Raw genomic sequence first — 13025 nt, 5'->3', positions numbered from 1 at the left:
TATATTCACACGAATTATAAGCGCACCTTATAGGGAAGGGAAGATTTATTATGGGTTAAAGAGTTAAATAAATAAATAACATAATTATATTTAAATTATTAATTTTTAACATTGTGTTCAGTAGTGTTAACATGTAAATTGATTTGATTTTTACGAAATCTCATAGATGGCGCTGAATCAAATTTGTCTTTATAGTACTAAGATTCATTAAACAGTTTCTCTGCCCAAATTACGTAAATGACGTAGTTTTTATAGTGTAAAGCTAGATAATAGCATGGCTTACTCAAAAACAACATTTAAACATGAGTCTTTAGATTGTACGCTGTCGTAGTACACGGAATACGTAAGAAAAGTAAAGGTTCACAGCTCCTCCCCCGGAGGTGATAGCATGATAATATGTTTAAAAAAACCTCACACGACCTGTTAGTAATATTCATGCAAAATTTGAAGTCAATCTATGCAGTACTTTTCGAGATTAGCTCGGACAAACATACAGACAAACAGACAAACAGACAAACAGACAAACAGACAAAAATTCTAAAAACTATATTTTTGGCTTCTATATCGATTATAGATCATGGATTATGTATTCTTTTAAAAAAATATTCAATGTACAGTTTTGACTTTCCTACGATTTTATTATATGTATAGATTAACATGTTTGATTTATATGACCTCTCTGTGAATATGAATATTCATTAGGTTATTGTACTATGATACCGTGTTGTGGTGGCTTCCGTTGAATATTTAAATACAATTTATGAACTTCAAGCCATGTGCCTGCTGCTTTAAAGTGTATTTGGGAAGTTTATCTTTATGTTATTTTTGATACCATTTAGTATTTTATGGGGTGTAGGTCAAAACAATTGTTTTACTTTTATGAGTTTGTGGGCACCTGTTACTGGATACAAAGTTTTGAAAAAAAAATCACTTTTTATGACGTTCGTTAAATCAAATTCCATGCTTATCAAGTGAGCTAGTTGTCATGAATATGTTTAGTTTTGAAGGTCGCATCGCAATGAAGCGAGGTAACCAATTTTATTTCGATGGAGTCTAACAAAAAACATTTGTCTAGCAGGGCATATAAAAAGTTTATCTACTTCCCTAGGACAAAAACAAACACTAAAATTGTTATGCATCTGCCAATTTCTATTTTCGTATTGGTATCTCGCAAACAATTAAATGCCTCCTTTTCCTGTTTATATTCTATCTTGAATCCTTATTATACGTTTATTAGAGCACTCAAATAAAGAAAGCTTTCAAGATAATTCTTGTTTGTGAAAATAAGCTGGCTTACTGCCTTTTATCATTAGATTTATTATCAGCAGAAAATTCTCGAACAAACAAATATTTTGTGGCAGTGGCAGCATTAAATTTAATGGTATCAGCTTCACCTCTTAAACAAAAACAGCTTCAATCGGAACAATTTACTTTGAGCTTTTCAACTTATTTTGAAACATAAACTTCTTAAAAGCTAGAGTGTTTCAATCTTAACTAATCTTGTTGAAGCTTTGAAATAGAAACTTCTTGTAGTGTTTTATTTCAAGATAGTCTCACTAGTATTATGGTAATAAAACATTTAAGATGGATTCAATTAACGTTTTAGGAATTAAATACACATGGCATGTGTACAATATGTAAGACCCGTATCTATTTCTTCGAATCATTGGTTATCACATCAAATGGTGAACCCTCCGTTGAACTAATTAATACAGTGTAGGTTCTCTGAAGCATTCGCACGCACAAGACCTATTCATTGATTAATTTCCTCGAAGGTATACGGAAAGGAACAAATACTATTATTATGAGTAGGTATTGTTGTTATAAACGAGCTAATTAAATCACATAATATAATGTTCATAATTAGTTATAAAGGCCACCTTTTATCAATAGGTTATCTTAGCTAGTTCTAAGAATGATTTAAATTACAAATTGATGAACAATTACAAGCTTATTCCAAATTTAAACAGCAAAATACGTGTTCAGATTTAAATATCAAGTTAAAAATAAACAAATTCGTAGTTAGACAGTAGTTGCGCGGAGTTTAACAAACGACTTTCCATTTGTCACTGTCTGTAATTTAACCTTTTATCTCTAAAACTATTCAAATTGTCATGTCGTTTTTGCATTTTTACAAAAAGCTTCGCTGATATGAATTCTTTCTAAATTACTAGATATTTATTCTTGAAATTGTTTTTATATAAATTATTCTCATTTTATTTCTGGAATTGTTTTTTGATGTTTTGGCCAATAAAAAGACTACATTTTTAAATAAAACAAACGAATTGGTTGCATTTATGTAATCCATATTATTTCCTCTGAAGTCTGAGTATTTAAACAATAAGACAATACCTATATACAATTAGGTCAGTATATTTTCAGGGGGCTCATTCAATTATGAATTGTCTGTACTATAAATGTATGATTGAATTATGCATATCGTAGCATTAATTAAAAGCATTACGAGCGACATGATAATTGACATTGTTCGCAGCTCGAGAGGAAGCGTCACATCGGCAACGATATTGTCAACATTGTTTTCACTGAGGACGCAGTGCACAACACCTTCAACCCGCAATGTGTTAAAAGCCATTTTACTCGTATCCTTTTACAATATTATATTTAGTTGTTAAATTATATAGAGCTTATTAATCGTAGTGGGTGTACCAATTGACTAACATCGAAATCCAACAAAAGAAACATCTTATTTTCCACGTATAGAAAACAGGTCTTAAGTATTTGAAAAATCTGACATATTTTTTTTTTATTTTTCGACAGAATTTAATTGTAATAAAGCTTACAATAAACAGAACTTATTTAATTTTATGTGCTTATTAAAGACACTTGAGCTCGATCTCGCCTTCTATAGATGCGGTGTTTCAGGTATGGGGTAGAATATGTTTAGCCGTCTCAACTACTAAAACAGTCAATAATAATAGGGCTAGTTTCCTTACAAAAAACTCCAGATGTATTCGCAGTAGTATCAGAAGTGGAGGGCGAAGGGTACCGCCTGAGCGTGTACACGGACGACACGGTCCCGCCATTCGGGCCCTCCCTCCCTTGCCCACCCGTGTTCAGTGACCCACAGCTCTTCAGGGAATTCCTCTTAGTGAGCATTATCGCAATACTAATTCAATCATATCGTTCCCTGACGTTTTGTTTTCGTGTTGCCTCGGTTATTGAATTATTTTGGGTAGAGTATAAATAACTGTTGTATAAGGTTTTAATAACTCAGGCCCCGGAACCACAGACACAATAGAAAATCTATTGTATCGTGGACCGATCGGGCCGCTTGGGGCTCAATGGGTCAAAATGATTGATTTGCATTGAAAAATAAAAAATATTAAAGCTTCATTATATTTACATTCGTTTCTTTTGTAATATAGTCCTTAATAAATTATAACAAAATTTATTTAATTGCACACGTTCAGTACGGACATCAAAAGGTCACGTATAAGTTGTTCAGTTAATTTATCTATTGGAAATTAGTCCCTCGAGACCGCTTTATTCCCCAGGGGCAAATTGCTGTGCTTTATTGTATTGACAATTGCTTTCAGGTAAAACTAATGAATGGTGAAAAGGCAGCGTTTCAAACGCCAACATTCGCTCTAAAGAGGCAAAGGACTCTCGACACTTTGATACGGGATATATACGCTGAGCACTGCTCCGACCATAAAGTGGTAAGACATAATAAGGTCCTTAGCAGTTTCATTTGTAAAATGTACTAGAACCTTCCGAGTGAATCGTTCCACTCTCAAACGTTCCGTTGAATGCAATTCATTTCGCTATTTATAGAGAAGTCTCACGTGCTATTTGATTTTTTTTTGTTGACATTTTTAGCGTAGGAGGTAAATATGCGACATAATAATGTTTTGCATGTCCGTATGCCTTCTTCAAAAGGATATTGTGGAACTATAACTTAATATTTTTCTGTCTTTTTGTTTATTTTATAATTCATAAAAATTGTATGTTCTTGAAAAAGTTCTGATATATTTATATTACATACGTCAGTTCAATAAGGTTTTACTTTTGTGTATTAGAAAAAAAAAAAAATTACCTTCATATTCTCCATACCACCACACTTCTCTAAGCACTGAACGAATGCATCGTGATAAAACTGTCGTATAAGAAGATCGACAAAGTCGTACTAAATCAGCGTGCTGAATTCCTGCCTAAAAATCTATATTATTTCGCATGTGGGCAATTCTTAAAATTTTTTAAATACTTAAGGCTACTATGGTAGATAGCCTAATCCATCATAGACTGAGTTAAGAAGAAAAACATTTAGGAAGGAATATAGGCTCATGTCCAATTTTTTGCTATCACCAGCCAATGCTATCGCGTCGCGCGCTATCCGACGTGTGGTCGGGCGGAGCGGGCGCGGGAGGCGCGGGAGCAGCGCGTACGGAGCGCTTTCTTCACGTGGGACAGGCGCTTAAGTTGGATGCAGTACTGCGGGGTGATGCACCTACCAGCCTTGTGTCTACTGGTGAGTTTGCTACTAGATGTCTCGGAGTTATAGCGATGCTCTCGCACCAATCGACGTATGGTCTGCTAAAAAGGGCTGATTTAGTATTTTATTGTATTGTATTATTTTTTATGGTATTACTAGGTTTCCGCCCGCGGCTTCGCCCGCGCAGTCAAAGAAAAACCCGCATAGTTCCCGTTCCCGTGGAATTTCTGGGATTGCGTCATTTTCTCTCTCTCTTTTTAATGAAAATTGGTTCAGGCGTTATAGTTTAGGCGTGATTGAGTAACAGACAGACAGACAGAGTTACTTTCGCATTTATAATATTAGTATGGATATCATCAGGTTCAGGAGGCTCCCGTCGCGCGCCGTGGGAGGGGCGGTTGTGGCGCGCAGCACCTCTGCCTGCCACGCCCGTATGTGCGGAGCAGCTAGCAGACGGCAGAGTGCTGCTATCTACCACCTCCAACACTTATATACTTGAAGGTCAGTCATCAAAAAAAAGAGCGTGTGTGCCGAGCTCACGTGTCAGAAGTGGAACTTCTTTGGCAAGATTCAAACATAATAAAATCGTCCCCTTAATCCATGACGTGTCGGTATTGCCTGTTGCCATGACGTGACCTTGACAATTTACTCTCAACGCGAATAAAGAAGTTTCTCTTCAAAAGTTTATGTTTGAGTAGATATTTTTCAATTTCAGCATGACAATAAATATAAGGAGCCACCAATAATATCTGCTCTTCAGATTGTTCAGATAAATGTGTGGTGTCCCTTAGAGAGCGGCACGACGCGCGTGGTGCTGCGGTGGGAGGGGTGCGTGCGGTCGGCGCGGCGCTCGGAGCGCGCGGGGCTGTTCCGCGTGGGCGCGCGGGGCGGCGGGGGGGGCTCCACCACGGGCGGCGCGGGGGGGGCGGGCGTGTACGCGCTGCCGCTGGCCGCGCTGTGCGCCGGCGCCTGGGCCATGCGCCCGCTGCAGGACTGCAAGCACGCGCGCCTGCCGCGCACCAAGACCGCGCACTACTTTGATCTGCTCGAACAAGGTAATTCGGCCACTAGCCGGCCGCGTCACACACGCTTCATTCTATTAGATCATGCGGTGTTACAATACCATATACCGCGAGCTGAGCGTACATATTCGTTAACAAATCCTTCACCTTACAAGCGCGGCGCTTGCGTAATGCGTTGTGCATTTGCAAATTTGTCCGCAGCTTTATTACTATTATTAAATGTCATTATTCACGCTCGTCGCTTCAATCCTCGCTAATCTACTTTCGAGTCAAAGGCTACATTATAATAGACTTAAACGTTCATTACCAAATATTCAAATTGAAAAATAATATTCAGTAATAAAATATTTCTTTATTTATTCATTGGTAAATTGTAAATTATAATTTATAACGTAACCTACATAAAATAGATATTAAAATAGATATAGATTAAGACACTTACAGATTTTTTAACACTTTAAAATTCGAGCCTTTTTATAACATTACCACAAGATAGAGCCAAATTTAAACTTTTAATAAAATGCTTGTTTCAGGCGAGGGAGGCAAGACTTTCTTAGCAATAGCAATAGGCAGAAGAATTCTTCTTTTAGTTGAAGAGCCAAAGACTGATAGTGAAATGGGATTTGAATATACCCATGTCAAAGTAAGTACTTCTTTACAATTTAGAAGTATTATGAAGTCAAAGTGTATTTATACGTATTAAAAATTTGATAAATTTTAGTTAAATTCTAACCTGTTTCCAAATTCATTCAACCGTTTGGTCGTAGTTGAGTTACAAACGTACACACACACTTATAAAAAAATGTATAAATGTTTTATTTGTTTACAGGATATCCAACTGAGTGAGACGCCGGTTTTACTGAAAATGATGGACGGCGAAGTTCCTGTCACCGTCATAGGATATAAGCACCATTGGGAAGTTATAGAAACCAGCACAGGACAGGTATATAATTAATGTTTTCCATTATTTTAAAATATAAAAAATTATTTCATTTCAGATTTAATCAAATATTAGTAGTCAGAAGAAAAATTCTTCATTCTCCTCGGTCGGATGAAAACTTACACAGGCTTTAGTTACTACAATTATATTATTTGTACCATATTTACCGTTGAATAAAAATTAACAAATACTTTTTTTGTAAATGACTGTTTCTGAAATAAATAAAACTTACTTTCAGACATTAAAACGAGCGGATAGTTCTGAAGATAACGGTCCGCGGCGCGGAGCGCTCGTCAACGCACTGCGCATTGGAGATGAACGGGATGGACAGTTATTGCTGTGTTATAATCGTAAGTATACAGGGTGTCCCACTGTTGGTATACTAAGCTTAAAGGAGGTTATAGTTTTGCATACGCTGAGTACGTATAAAATACTTATAAAATTCCAGACGCATTTCTTTTTCATATAGATGAATTCTTAAAACTCTTATGTGTACACCCATAACAAGCAACCCGCCCAACTTTGATACCAGTACTTGAGCTATCATTGAAGATTATGTTTTCATAGACAAACTGCTCACATTAGAGAAGCGGTATATGCCGGCTGCGCGAAGCTAGAGAAGAAAACATGGATTTTCAGGAAAAATTAAGCAAAAAATTTTTGACGTAAATTTGTTATTTAACTATTTTTTACGTGATCAGTGTATGCAAAACTATAAGTCCCTTCGCGCTTAGCATACCAATAGTGGGACACCCTGTATACGTAAGGAAGTTGGAGCCTATTAATATGTGTACACATTGGACATTGAAAAAAAAAGAAATAGATACTTACATTAATCTGGACGAAGTATTATCTACTATTGATAGTTACTGGACTAACAGAAACACTGGGATTCCCGATAGAAAGCTTTTTTTTTACTAAACTTTTTACTTTTTTGTGACTGATAACTTTATATCATTGAATTAGGAGTTTTCTTTTGTAACATAAAAAACTTATTTGTGAGATTATTTTAAATAAAAAATCTAAACTCCGACACAAGTCGGAGTCAGAGGTTGAGAGTATGCTTTTGTTTATTTTGTATACTCTACCATTTTCCACTTATTTACTTCCAGTAAATAGATTAATGTTATGCTGCATACATAATGTTATGCTAGTACAAACAATGATATAAACATTTTATTATATTTTCTTTAGATACCTGCCATTTTGAAAGACTAACAAGCAAAGGTTTGGAAAGCGATAGTGAATACGACTTTCACTGGACAACCGTGCCCACAGCTGTTGGTATGTACACATTTATTTTAAACGGAAATAAATTCAAATAATTTAAAAATATTCTAACGTTATTTTATTTATTTTCAGTATGTGCATTCCCTTATATTATGGCTTTTGCTGAGGACTTATTGGAAATTAGACTGGTTGCTAACGGCTCTTTGGTACACGCAGCTTGCATTCCTGGATTAAAGCTTCTATGTGGTAGAAAGGTAACCTTCATAACAATCTAGACTAGACTAAATGAAAAATCTTTTCAATAATTGCTATTATTTTCAATAACTTGTAACTGCCTTGTTCAATATATTAAAAAAATATTTCTAGAAGTCAATCGACGTAATAGTAGGTATCTACCTAATACAAGAGGACATTAAAATAAACTATAAAATTTTGTAAATGTTTGTTTTGAAAGTCACTGGCACAAGTCAACTAGCATATTTTTGTTGCTAGTAGATAATATTTGGACACAATGAACATAAAATGGTCTCCTTCATAATAGTTTTATACGTCCGTTTTATACGGCCTGAAGACTAAGTGCTTAGTGCTTGTCCACTTAACCTCAAATATTGACAAGTTACTATTCACCCCTAGGACATATTCTACGTGGCATGTGCGCCCGAGTACGTGCCGCTGGGGCGCGACATCGAGCCGTGTCTACACGACAGCTACGAGCTCGCGCGACTTGCTAAGTACTCTGTGGACGACGACGATGCTGATAGGTGATGTATTAGATAATCACTACATAGTATAAAACCGATTTTAAAAATCGTTTTGCCAAAGACTCCATTTTATTTTTTGTTATCCATATTGACCAGGCCAAGCAGCTAATAATATATTGTGATCACAATTGTGATACTCGACAGAGAACAGCGGTCGTTGTGTGCGCATCTACAAGATCCCGCAGAGCAAAGTCGCTTTCTCTGTTTCTATGTCCCTATGTATGCTTAAATCTTTAAAACTACGCTACGATTTTTCACATCGGACCCGTTGTGCATGAGATTAGTGCGGTTCTACAAACAAACTCCTTCCTACACCGCACTCCTTTCATACAATTTTTTTAAGTATAGAAGTCACTCACGTCCTTAATTATAAAGATAAATTTTCGATTCTCGAAAAATTTAACTTATACCACTCAGATGTATCAAATATCGTGTTTATAAAGACTAGATTTGCATCAGTGCTTAGAAATACAACATTAATATGTCCAAAAATCACTGAACATCATATTAAAATACAATATTGAAAAAAAAAAGCTAGACTTATTCGAATAAATACACCAATTATGTTACATAAAACCAATTATAAAAAACTAGGTTGAATAACAATGCGTGTAACAACGTCTAGTCGATAAGTTCGTAGACGCGTAGCGCGTAGCGTGTCTACACAATAGCTACGGTGCTACGAGCTCACGCAAACGCAATAAATAACACTACATACCCAATTATATATTGTTATCACATTGAGTGCTCATGAATGTACAATAACTATCAATCAAAGCATTCCGTGACCTGACATATATTATATCTTATAGTGGTTTTACTATAAAGGTGGTATTAATTTATAGTTCTTAAACTGTTTACATGAAGCCAACAACACATTATCGAGTATTTTTTAAGAAAACATTGAAAATATAACACGATCTTACTCATAAACGTGCTTGTAGCTAATTAATCACTTAAACTTTCACCTTTTTTGGTTATCTGCTACAATAAATTATGTTAACTAGCTTTTATTACGTATACTATTAAACTTTTTCTAAGTAGCAACTTTTTATTAATGTATTTTCTTACTTTCTAACATGTTTTAATTAGGTCGAAGTATAACTTAGTATGAATTATAATTAACAATATAACACTTCACTACTAATTATTTTATATCACGAAACTGGACAAAAATACCAAGATTAGGTGACACGACATTACTATAGCTATGGTACGAGGTAGTCTGTTGAAGGAGATCGAAAGTGTAAAGCCAAAACTTTTGTTTATATGAAGTTAATGTTCGATCATGATTCATTTAACCAATGATCGAAGGTATATGCGAAGCTCTTGTTTATATCAGGACATCATTAGTTCAGTTAGTCTTAAACATTTCTTCCAAACATTATTTCGTGTTATTATTTTCTAAAATTTTATAATATTATTAATATTATTTTCGAATACTAACTAACCAACAGAACCGACCAAAACACTCGCACACCCGAGAACAACTCCGCGTCAAGCCGCAGCAGTTCGATCTCCTCGGAGCAGGAGACCATCCGCCCGCCGCTGCAGAGAATGACGCCGATATCGCCGCCCACTTCACCACAAGGTATGACATATTATTATTATTTATTTATTTATTACTTTATTGCTCTTAAAAATTACAAATTGAGACTTAATCTAGGATACATTGTAACAAACGGCGGCCTTATCGCTAAATAGCGATTTCTTCCAGACAACCGGTTGTACAGAGAGAAATTAAGTAAAGGATAGGAGTAGGGCAGAGCATAAATAAATATATGAACAAAAATAAAAAGAAGAAGAGTTATATACTAAACTATTTTTGAACTGTCTTTGGTAATTTATATTAAAAGAAGTTAAGTATATGGAAGAAATTATTGTTTACCAATAGGTATGTATTATAAAGACGTGTCGCATTACATTTATGTTACAAAGAGAAAAATATATTGTGTGTAAAAAAATAAACTTGGTGTAATGTTGGAAACAGCATTTCTGTTTCCAACACTACACCAAGTTTATTTTTTAAGCGCCCAAATATAAGCGCTGTACCTACGTGCTTTGTACGCAGGTCATGTGGCACTCCCGGTGTTCCTGCTAGCGCCAGCAGGGAACGTGTTAAGAACCAATACAATCCTCCCAATGTATTATTGTATTTCGCCATGCAAAACACACGGACTTCGCAATCCTAAAATTATTTTGTCATTAAAACTTTTACCTTGTTCCTACCATCTAAATTTTTAAGTAAAACTTGCATATAGAGTAAGGGTATTTTTGAATCTTACCAGAGAAGTTTCACTTCTAACACGTGTGCTCAGCACACATGCTTTTTTTCAAGGTTAAGCATGAAGCCGGGACAACCAGTTAGTTTAATATAATTGAATACTTAACAGAGAACAGCGGCCGTTGTGTGCGCATCTACAAGATCCCGCAGAGCAACCTGAGCGCGGCCGCCTACCAGCGACAGTCCGTCTCTGCGGACCATGTCGTGTGCTCCTACTTTAATGATAGGTATTTATTTATTTATTTATTTATCTACTATAAGTAATAAATAAACAGAAATAAAAATAGTATTTTTGTAGTCATAAATATATTTTGGGTCCTATTTATTTCTATCTCTATCATTTTAATGTTTAAGCCACATAAAACTTAAATTTTAAAGGCCACAGCTCATTAGAGCCACACGGCATCTACTCCGCGCTACCTATGCCGGTTAGTAACTATGCTAAATTCTTTATTTGAACTAATGTGTGTATTCGTCAAAGAGTCGTGTACACAAAAACTTTATGAAGAATAAATGAATAATTGAATTTGTTACATATTACTTGGTGTCTCCGTGTACATGTACAGTGTACTCAATAGGCAGGGTGTTGTGGCCCCGTGCCTGTTACCTTTAATGCCGCGGCCACACACTCGACGAGTGGTATGGGAAGTGACGAGGAAAGTAGGCAGAGACATAGTGTGGCCACGTTACTCATTATGCCACTCGTCGTGCTCATCGTTCACTGCTCCTTATTTTGTCGGTTTTTGCGCGGCAACATAGACAAATATAAGACAAATATAGATTCTATTTGTCCATGGCGGCAATACGAGTGCGAGTGCCTGGCAACATACTCGCGCGATCGCAGTCCACATCGAGCTCTCGCGCAAGGCGCACACGTATGCAAAATTGGAAATTAATAATTATGTCGTCGCCAAGCATGGAATGGTCGAATGAAAAATTGATAATGTTTTTTATGTTTGAGGACGACAACGACGGTGTATATTTCTTTTTACTACATTAATATAATTAGCTATACTAAAAATGCATAGCGCGCACGCGTCACAGTTTCAACGTCCATTTCGTGAGACAAGGCAAATGCAAGTGAGGAGCGTCGCGATTAATCACGCGAGTAGAGCAGTGTGTGGCCAGAGAGGGCAATGTCGCGGCGAATAACGGCAGCGCGAGGAGCATAGTGTGGCCGCGGCATAAGGAGCAATGACTTGAGCAGTTACAAAAAATTGTAATAGTTACCCATATTGAATAATTTTTAAGGATCATTAAAATAATAAAATGTAATTTTGCAAAATCTATGAATATGTAGAGATAATCCTATGAAATATTTTATATCACCTTTGTGAGGTTTTCAATACTGACTGATATACTTACAATGTATTTCTAACTATGTTTTTCCATCAATAATAAATTATAATTATGTATATTTCAGACCAAATAGCATACGACAAAAACTAGCTGCGTTGCGTCTGGACAGCAAGTCGAGAGGAGGCGGTGATGAAGAAGCCAATGATTCGCACACGTCTTATAATTAAAATAAATGCACAAACCCTATTTAAATAAGTTATTTTTATTTAAAATTTAGCATAAACGTTATTTATTCAGGTCATATTATAATATAAGAATAAGGAACAGAAAAAAACGATTGAAATTATAATAAGATGCAATGTTACACTAACCTAAACTGAAGCTTTCTATTCAGAATGTTATTTTAGAATGTGATGAATTCAATAGGAAATAAAAATTGTGTTATGTATATATTAGTAAATTACCTATTCTTAGTAAATTAACTACCTACTCTAAATGTTGACACCAAATAATACTATAAACAGTTAATCAAACTATAGAAATAAGACTATATTTTACACTAAATTTTAATGTTACAAGTCGATGGATGTTAGCCATAATAAAATTAAGAATTATAGATTTGGTTCATCAATTTTTAAAAAATCGTTTATATTCATTCGTCATTAAATAATACAGTACCTAACTGTAAATATTGTTTCCTGTAGACGTAATTAATTTTAAAAATATTGATTTCTAAACTTAATTAATAAGGTCGCTGTGAAGAGCACAATTACTTGTAGGGACGGGCTAAAAATATATGTACATATTTTGAAGAGCAGCGTCTATTCCATGTAATCGATGTTTAAAACTAACTAAAATTATTGCACGCCTCATAAGCGAAGCGTTGAGGTGGGTACTACTGTCACTTCGCGCAAAACATCTGATTTTTCAAACTTAAAATGTCTTTATGTATCATACATTGCACTTGTAAGATAATACATACACACACATATTAAGAAAAAACACTATTTTTAACGTTCATGATATTTTTGATGTC

The 13025-nt window shown here is 35.3% G+C and overlaps 1 protein-coding gene across 1 annotated transcript in view; it reads left to right on the top strand.

Annotated features, from left to right (window-relative positions):
* Positions 1 to 12559, top strand: part of LOC149909469 (GTPase-activating Rap/Ran-GAP domain-like protein 3) — a 54489-nt gene extending 41930 nt beyond the window's left edge. Inside the window, exons 10-24 of the mRNA XM_090117502.1 lie at positions 2495 to 2600; positions 2967 to 3109; positions 3558 to 3680; positions 4330 to 4489; positions 4814 to 4954; positions 5245 to 5508; positions 6009 to 6118; positions 6305 to 6418; positions 6654 to 6765; positions 7610 to 7699; positions 7778 to 7899; positions 8279 to 8406; positions 9864 to 9997; positions 10800 to 10917; positions 12114 to 12559. Of these exons, the coding sequence (XP_089973628.1) occupies positions 2495 to 2600; positions 2967 to 3109; positions 3558 to 3680; positions 4330 to 4489; positions 4814 to 4954; positions 5245 to 5508; positions 6009 to 6118; positions 6305 to 6418; positions 6654 to 6765; positions 7610 to 7699; positions 7778 to 7899; positions 8279 to 8406; positions 9864 to 9997; positions 10800 to 10917; positions 12114 to 12216 (1968 nt within the window). The 3' untranslated portion in view covers positions 12217 to 12559. The remainder of the gene's footprint in view (positions 1 to 2494; positions 2601 to 2966; positions 3110 to 3557; positions 3681 to 4329; positions 4490 to 4813; positions 4955 to 5244; positions 5509 to 6008; positions 6119 to 6304; positions 6419 to 6653; positions 6766 to 7609; positions 7700 to 7777; positions 7900 to 8278; positions 8407 to 9863; positions 9998 to 10799; positions 10918 to 12113) is intronic.
* Positions 12560 to 13025: the final 466 nt, after the last annotated feature.

Source organism: Colias eurytheme, chromosome 3 (assembly GCF_061535395.1).
Source record: "Colias eurytheme isolate Ceu_HAF_F1 chromosome 3, ilColEury1 Martin Lab GWU primary, whole genome shotgun sequence".
Lineage (NCBI taxonomy): Eukaryota > Metazoa > Arthropoda > Insecta > Lepidoptera > Pieridae > Colias > Colias eurytheme.
Note: the sequence above shows the minus strand (reverse complement) of the source record. Positions and strands in the feature narration are given on the sequence as shown.